The following is an 8,343-nucleotide window of genomic DNA, read 5'->3' on the forward strand; positions in this document are numbered from 1 at the left end:
GATTAAATAACAGCTGAAATCATCTCCCCCAAAACTCATTTATGAATTTCAGCGATACCACGCTATAGTTCAAGTAGTTTAGAATGCCAGGTTGGTGCTATGTAGATAGATATGTAATGAACCACACACTGCCACAGGCCACATCAACATCAATAAATTGAATTCCCGCAAAAAAAAAACATCAATAAATTGAATTCAGTAAAAGGCATTAGTATTTATTAAAAACCAATGATACTTCAGCTCTCAACATGACACAGTCCACAGTACTGCATCATCGGCTAGCTAGCTGGTAATATTAGATGTGAAAAAGACATTTTTCCACAGCCGGATTTTGCATTTATACAATAGCTGATGTCTTTTTCTCAGAAAAAAAGGGATACCCATGTTGCTTCCCAGAAGGCAACATCACAAGAGCACACTTGCTGGGCAGTCATCACTCAATCAGGGCAAGAAATGAGGCAAAATATCTTTTTCAGTACAACCACTACAGCTCAAACAACATTGTTACAAGTTACAACACTACAGCTCAAACAACATTGTTACAAGTTACAACACTACATGCTGGTGATCTGGCCTGGGTCCGTATGCAGGCATAAATACTTACTTCACCCAAGGCTCCTGAACTAAACTAGCGACCACAATACAAACAGATACTACAGATAAATAAACTTCTCATGGCAGAGCCGCTACAACAGATATTACACAGCAAGCACCTCGTTCAAATCAAGGTGTGAGTCTTTACTCTGAGGAACATCACCCTCATTCTCCCATCCACGCAAATCCATGCAATCGAAGAAGATGCATGCTGCCCCGGGAGAATAGGAATGCCCCAATGCTACAACAAAGCTAATCCGCCTCGTAAGTTAAGTGATTCTTCCTGATTGGTCAACTAATGTACCTACTTGATCGCCACAAATAGCTTTGGAGATGTTACCAGGCTCTAATATGTTAAAGATGACAACTGCAAGAAATGAACAAACAAAAATCATCTCATGTACACTGCCCGAGAAGGCGCCGACACAACTTCGTTATGATGAATTAATGGAGAAACTAACCAGGAATATTGTTCTCCTCGCAACATGTGACTGCTGTCATATCCATCTTGCTGGTCCCTCTTGCTGCTAACTCCCTAAATGAGATGTGCTCAAATAGGGCACTGCTGTTGCTCCTAGGAGGACAACCATATTCAGCATCTCCAGCGACACCTTTAAGGACAACATCTGCATTGACTGGTTGACAACACATCTGGTTAGATTAACTCTCCATAACAGCTAAAATTCTGTTTCTCATAGAAAAAAAAAGGAAAAATATACACATATAAGGAAGTAAAGATGCAAGTGCAAGCTAAATATTGAACAAGAGCTAAGAACAAGCCTTTAGAAAGAACAGGCAGGGGGTTGGGAGAGGATTCACTGACATACTTTCAGAAGCTCTCAGTGCAGCAGCTGTATCTGTTGTGAAAAGTGGATTCCCTATACCAGCACCAATTCCACCAAAGATAACAACCCTTCCTTTTTCGAGATGGCGTATGGCGCGCCGCCTTATGTACGGTTCGGCAACCTCTTGCATCATCAGTGCAGTTTGGACTCGTGTGTCCACACCTATCTTTTCTAGTGAAGCTTGGAGCAATACGGCATTCATCACTGCTGCCATCATTCTGAATTTTTTAAAGAGCAGTATTAGTACATACATATGTAGCAAACATCATGATACATTCTTAATAGCACAGAAGGATAGCTATGATCCACAGGAAACATGTAACTCAGGCCTTATGCTAAGCAGGAGAAAACTCATGTTTTCTGGCTGAAGATGTTAAAGTAAGAATAAGATGAAGAAATGTGAAACTGAGCTCTATTGGTCGTTATTAATTACTCCCTCCGTTCTGAAAAGATTGTTGCCAGCTAATACAGAGATTCAACTTATTCCAACTGACGGCCGAGACAAAAATTCTGGAACAGAGGTAGTAGTAAGAAATTACAGATGTCAATGCTTAATTGCCTGCTGAAACACACAAATACAAACCAAGCTAACAACACTGAAATAATATGAGGTTTGAAATGAAGAAGATCGAACAATATCCTGTTCTGTACTTGCCACAGCCTACAGCTAAGGATTGCACCTAGTAAAGATCAAAGAATACATTGCTCACGACCAACGACACATGAAATTACCCAACTTAAAAACCAAGGGGATAAAAGGTTTAACAAAGCCTGGTAGCTTGCTCGGGATCACCTGGCACAAAGGGCTGTCTAGTTGTATAATAAGTGAATTATACAAATAAGTTTACAGGCAATACTAAAATAAAATTTTAACTAAAACAAGCACTCGAAGTTTTAAAGCTTGATGAGTCACACCACTGACACTAGATTCCAGCTATTTCTCTAATCATGTGTGGCTGCAGTGAAATCTATGACTTTAGTTGTACTGGCACTCCGATCTCTCCCATGCTATTCGTGGCTTTGCATGGAGGTTCTGATAGCTGCAGTCACAGAGGAAGCGCATCGACAGATTTTCGAGAATCTTGCAGGTATCTCGCCCTTGCAAAGAATCTTGCAGGTATGCTGATGATGTAGTGGTTTTCGTTAAACCCCTGGAGCATGAGCTAAGGGCAATCAAGGAGATATTCAGAATCTTTGGAGAAGCATCAGGTTTGCATGTCAATTACAGTAAGACGACGGCGACTCTCATCAGAGGAAGTGAGGAGGATCCCACTATGGTCAGTACAGTTCTTGGATGCGCCATTGCAGATTTTCCAATCAAATACCTCGAGCTGCAGCTTGCGATCCGGCCTCTGACTAAGGACCAGCGGCAACCAGTATTAGATAGAGCCCTCAATTTCTTGCCAGCCTGGCAGCGAGGAATGATTGCTAGAGCTGGGCGCCTCATCCTCATCAACTGAGTGATCATGGCAAGGCCGATCCACCAACTTCTGGTTCCTAACGTCCCGGTCTGGATGTTGGAGGAAATTGTGAAGGCAATCAGATCTTTCTTTTGGACTGGTAAAAAGCAGGTTCGTTAGTGTCCTGGGATGCAATCTGTCAGCCTAAGTGCTTCAGTGGTCTCAGAGTAAAGGATTTGCACCTGCTAGGGTTAGCCCTCAGAGCCCGCTGGGACTGGCTCAAGCGAACAGACCCGTCTAGACCGTGGCAAGGTCTTCCATCCTTGCAAGACGAAAATGCCACTGCCATATTTCAAGGGCTGTTCAAGGTTCAGATAGGGAATGGTAGAGATGCCTTTTTTTTGGAGTGACAAATGGATCGAGGGTCTCACTGCAGCTGACATTGCCCCAGCTGTAGTCGCTGCTGTCCCAACTCGAAGAAAGAATGCCCGACGTGCCTTTGAGGCGTTACAGGAGAACCGCTGGGTACTGGAAATTACACAACCTCTTACTGACGAAGGATGTCGGCAGTGTGTCTCGCTGTGGCTGCGAATTCAGAGAGTTCAACGGAACGAGGAGGATCACAACAAATTTGGGTGGATCGGTGCTGCCTCGGGCATATACTCTGCTAAGGAGACATACAATATGCTCTGCCAAGGCCGGATCAAATCATGCATTGCAGATCCTATCTGGCGGTCGAACGTGACTGCAAAGTGTAATTTTTTTATTTGGCTGGTGGTAAGATACCGACTTTGGACCTCGGGCAGACGAGCACGACATGGACTTGAGGACCAATCTAAACCTTGCTATACGTGCTTACAGGACGAGGATAATGTTGATCACATTCTAATACAATGTGTTTATGCTAGGGAGGTCTGGTTTGGCTGTCTCCAACAGGCAAACTTGCAACTCCAGGAGCCTGCGATGGATAGCCAATTGGAGCCTTGGTGGCTGACAGCAAGGGCGAGGGTTAGACAGGCAGATAGGAGGCGCTTTGATACTATGGTCGTTCTTACAGCCTGGATGCTATGGAAGCAACAGAACTCAAGAGTCTTCAACAAAATCAGCCATCAATGCAATGCTGGACAGCTTGTGCAATGGATCAAGGAGGAGTTGTGCCTTTGGGAGTTGGCACATGCCGGAGGGAGTGCACCTGCGTCGCAAGATTAGGCTTAGGCTCCTGTGGGGTGTGCGTGTGTGTGGAGTAAAACTGGTTAGTCTTGATGTTTGCATCTTGGTCTAGCTATTATTGTAAATTGTTTGCTATCCTTCTACAAAAATATGGCCCTTGGCATGCTCTCGAAAAAAAAAGTTGTCCTGGCACTTGCAATACAACAGCATAGATACCTGGTCACAAATTATGATACACAAAAACGAGCATGTGAAGAACAGTGTAACCAACGACGCATAATTACCCAACTTAAAAAACAAGGGGATAAAAGGTTTAACAAAGCCTGGCAGCTTGCTCTGGAGCACGTACCACAAAGAACTGTCTATTTGTATAATGAGTGAATTTTATAAATACGTTTAAAGGTAATGCTAAAATAAAATTTTACTAAAACAAGCACTCGGAGTTCTTAAGCTTGGTGAGTCACTCCACTGGCACTAGATTCCGGCAATTCCTCTAATCATTTGTGGCTTCAGTGAAATCTATGAATTTATAGTTAATTAGTTATACTGGCAATTGCAATACAACAACATAGATACCTGGTCACAAATTTATGATACACATAAACAAGCATGTGAAGAACAGTTCCAAAGGAGTATTATTGCTCAGGACCAACAGCACACGAAATTACCCAACTTTAAAAACCAAGGGGATAAGAGGTTTAGCAAAGCCTGGCAGCTTGCTCGGGATCACCTACCACAAAGGACTGTCTAGTTGTATAATAGTGAATTATATAGATAAGTTTAATAAGTGAATTATACAGATAAGTTTACAACTAATACTAAAATAAAATTTAAACTAAAACAAGCACTCAGAGTTCTTAAGCTTGCTGAGTCACTCCACGAGCATTAGACTCCAGCTATTCTTCTAATCATTTGTGGCTTCAGTGAAATCTATCTATGAATTTATAGTTATACTAGCAGTTGCAATACAACAACATAGATTCCTGGTCACAAATCTATGATACACAAAAAGGGCATGTGAATAACAGTTCCAAAGCAGTATTATTGACATGGTCAGTCTTCAACCAATATGAGCACTGGAATAAAATCAACATGAAAAGCTCTGGATGTATACTACTCCATTGAGTAAAATATAAAGAGTGATGCCTTAAGACCAGAACATGTTCGGTTTTGAGAAAGATAACAATGAAACTGGTTCCGAGTCAGTTACCCAATCGGATGTGTTGAAGCTCTATCAGTGCCTGTGGCAGCAACCCAAGTGTCAGAGCAGAATACATTTCGACCCCCGATGACAATAGCCACCTTGTTGGCCAAAAAAATGCAAAATTAGCTTGGCATGTATCCTTCATATTTAAGAGATGGATGTCTAGAGTAGATGTATTCACGTTTACCTCGATGCCGTGGCGGCATGCCACTTGAACTTCTCTGGCAATTAGCATGATCACCTAGCAAGACCACAAAGCTCCGCGTGAGAAAAATCAGGGCAGCAATTAACAAGATCAGTGCATATCTGACAAATTACTACCTTCGGGTCAACATTATGGGGAGCTTCTCCAGCCAACGCAGTGCCCCCAATCTTGAGAAGTACCCTTTTCCATTTCGGATTTGGGGGAGGGGTTGATCTGGAACAGGGAGCCATGGTAGGGGCGCCAGTGCCGGAAGAAGGGTGCCTGCGACAGTAAACATTAGCTCGTCTCCATTAGATCCCCAAAATATCGACAGAGAAAATAGATCCCCAAATCAATCACGGGAAAGATGTAGTAGAAATGAGCCACCTTTTGTTGCTGTGCTGCTGCTGCTGCCGGGGCTTCTCGTCGTTGTTGGCCGCCGCCGGCTTGGGGGTGCCGGGCGACGAGGAGTTGCCAATTATATGCTCCATCTGCTTGTACCAGGGCCAATGGCTGACGGAGGCGGAGCCGGAGATGCGCTGGCACTCCACCTTGTAGCGCTTCTTGAGGTTGTCGATCTTGTTCTTGCACTGCTCCACGCTCTTGCCCCCGCCGCCCTTGCCCTGGCCGTCGGTGACGGCGGCGGCGACGTCCTCCCAGTCCCGGCCCCGGAGGTTGCCCCGGTTGAGCTGCTCGAAGCGGTCGGTGTAGGCGTCGAGGAGGCTGCTGATGGCGCCGTCCGTCCACTCCTCCCGGTCCTTGCGGTAGTCGGAGGAGCCGCCTCGGCCCTTCCTCCCGCCCCCGCCGCCGCTGATGTAGGAGCAGTACTCGCCCCCATCGCTGAACTCCTCCGCGCGGTCCCTCCGGCGCTTGGAGTGGTTCGACGCCTTCCCGCGGTCGGAGCTGTGGTTGGCCTCCTCCTGTGCCGGCGCCAGGGGGCCGGCGCCGGAGCCCGCGGCGGCGGCGTCGACGAAGCAGAAGGCTTGCGGCGGGGCCGGCTGGGCGGAAGGCTGGGGAGCGGGGTCACGGAGGAGGGCGAAGTCGTCGCCGCAAGAGGCCATGGGATGGCGGCGTTAGGGCTGCGCCGCGGGCTCCGCTCCCGGCCACGGCGGCGGCGTTAGGGTGACGACGTTACCCCCGCTCGCCGCTGGCCGCTGGGCGCCGGGGATGCGCAGGTTATGGTGATCGGATCCGTTACGGTTCGCTCACGGCTCCGTCACCTGGGCGCGTCACACGTTGCAGCGGAGTGGGTCCCGCCTGTGACCGGATTCCCTGAAACAAGTGAGCGGGCCCACTGGTCGGTCCAATGGGATTGCTGTGAGTGGCAGGCGGACTGAAGTACTGTGTCAGGCCCCGTCTGAAGTTTGAAATTTCAGCTGTCCGAGAAGAGACTGCAACCTTTTTAAAAAGTTTCCCTATCCTAAATAAACTAGACTAGATTTTAGGATTTTTTTTGAAAAAATAAAGGGCACAGTCTAGACTGCATCCGAACCTTTTCCAGAAATTCTGAACATTTTTATATGATTTTAGGATTTTTTTTAAAAAAAAATAAAGGGCACCGTCTAGACTGCAATTTATTTTGAGTTCAATAGACTGCAATTTCCAATCAAGATTGAAAGGATCGTATGCCGCACCTAGAGGGGGGGTGAATAGGTGCTAACCAATTTTTAGTTCTTTTTCAATTTACACAAAGGTAAATTCTCTAGATATGCAACTAAGTGAATTTACCTATATGACAAGGTAATCAACCTAGCAAGATATAGCTACGCAATATATAGGAGGTAGAATAGGATAGAGGTAACTGAGAGTGGAGCACGCGGAGACACGGAGATGATTCCCGTAGTTCTCTTCCTTTGCAAGAAGGTACGTCTACGTTTGGAGGAGTGTAGTTGCTACGAAAACCAAACCAACAGCCACGAAGGCTTCACTCAGATCTCCTATGGGCAACGCCACGAAGGCCTAGCCCACTTCCACTAAGGGATTTCATCGAGGCGGAAACCGGGCCTTTACAAGGTTCTTGGGGCACACATCCAAATGTTCGGCCCCTGTCCAGAGCTGCTTTTCCTTAGGTCCTTAGCCGATTTCGAGGGGCCCGGATATTTTGGAAATATCCGGCCCCGGAATATCCGGCCTTGTGGCAAATCCGGGCAAATATCCGGACAAATCTCCGACCCATGTTCAGGGTATACTGAGCCACAAATCCTCAAGTCCTTAGCCGAAAACTGGGGGCCGGATATTTTGGAATATCCGGCCCGGATTATCCGGCCTGCTGATCCTGTTACAGCTTCTTTTTGACACGACTTACAACATCCATCACACATACATATGTATCTATATAATCCATGTACCACTTAAACAAACATTAGTGTATCACATACATTGACATCAAACACACAAAACTTAATATGAGAGATGCTCTTTCAATCTCCCCCTTTTTGGTGTTTGATGACAATATACGGATTTGCAAGAGAATCACTATAGAGTCAAGCATGATGGCAAAACATAGAGGCACTCCCCCTACATGTGTGCATATAAGTAATTTGCATTTGAAGACAAATGCACAACACATAGGTGCGGGGTGCCTCAACACAAGAGATATCCAACATGAGCTCTAACAAGAGAGACATAGACATATATGAGGTTGAGATAAGGTGATAGAAATCATACCCATGTGGAGATATATAATACGGAGAGATAGCATCACACACAATATAATAACCTTGATCTCAACATATAGAAATCCGAAAACCTTAACAATGTCTAGAAATCCGAAAACCTTAACAATGTCTCACACCACATAGCACATAGTTTGAAACAAAGCACAACCAAACCAAATAGTTCAAATAAGCGGGAACACAAGCAATAAAGGAATGATAAACGCATATGCTTGTGCCCAAACCATGCAAATCCCGGAGAGAATTCCTAATAGAACACTTCTCCCCCTTG

The 8,343-nt window shown here is 45.6% G+C and overlaps 1 protein-coding gene across 1 annotated transcript; it reads right to left on the reverse strand.

Annotated features, from left to right (window-relative positions):
• Positions 1 to 454: 454 nt before the first annotated feature.
• Positions 455 to 6,458, reverse strand: LOC124672140. The gene is made up of 7 exons (XM_047208414.1): positions 5,785 to 6,458; positions 5,535 to 5,679; positions 5,401 to 5,454; positions 5,220 to 5,311; positions 1,422 to 1,657; positions 1,056 to 1,229; positions 455 to 961 (listed from the first exon to the last, which is right to left on the reverse strand). Exons 1-7 carry the CDS (start codon positions 6,456 to 6,458, stop codon positions 864 to 866), a joined length of 1,473 nt encoding a protein of 490 aa, XP_047064370.1. The 3' UTR covers positions 455 to 863.
• Positions 6,459 to 8,343: the final 1,885 nt, after the last annotated feature.

The sequence above is a fragment of the Lolium rigidum genome, chromosome 7, assembly GCF_022539505.1.
Source record: "Lolium rigidum isolate FL_2022 chromosome 7, APGP_CSIRO_Lrig_0.1, whole genome shotgun sequence".
Classification (NCBI taxonomy): domain Eukaryota; kingdom Viridiplantae; phylum Streptophyta; class Magnoliopsida; order Poales; family Poaceae; genus Lolium; species Lolium rigidum.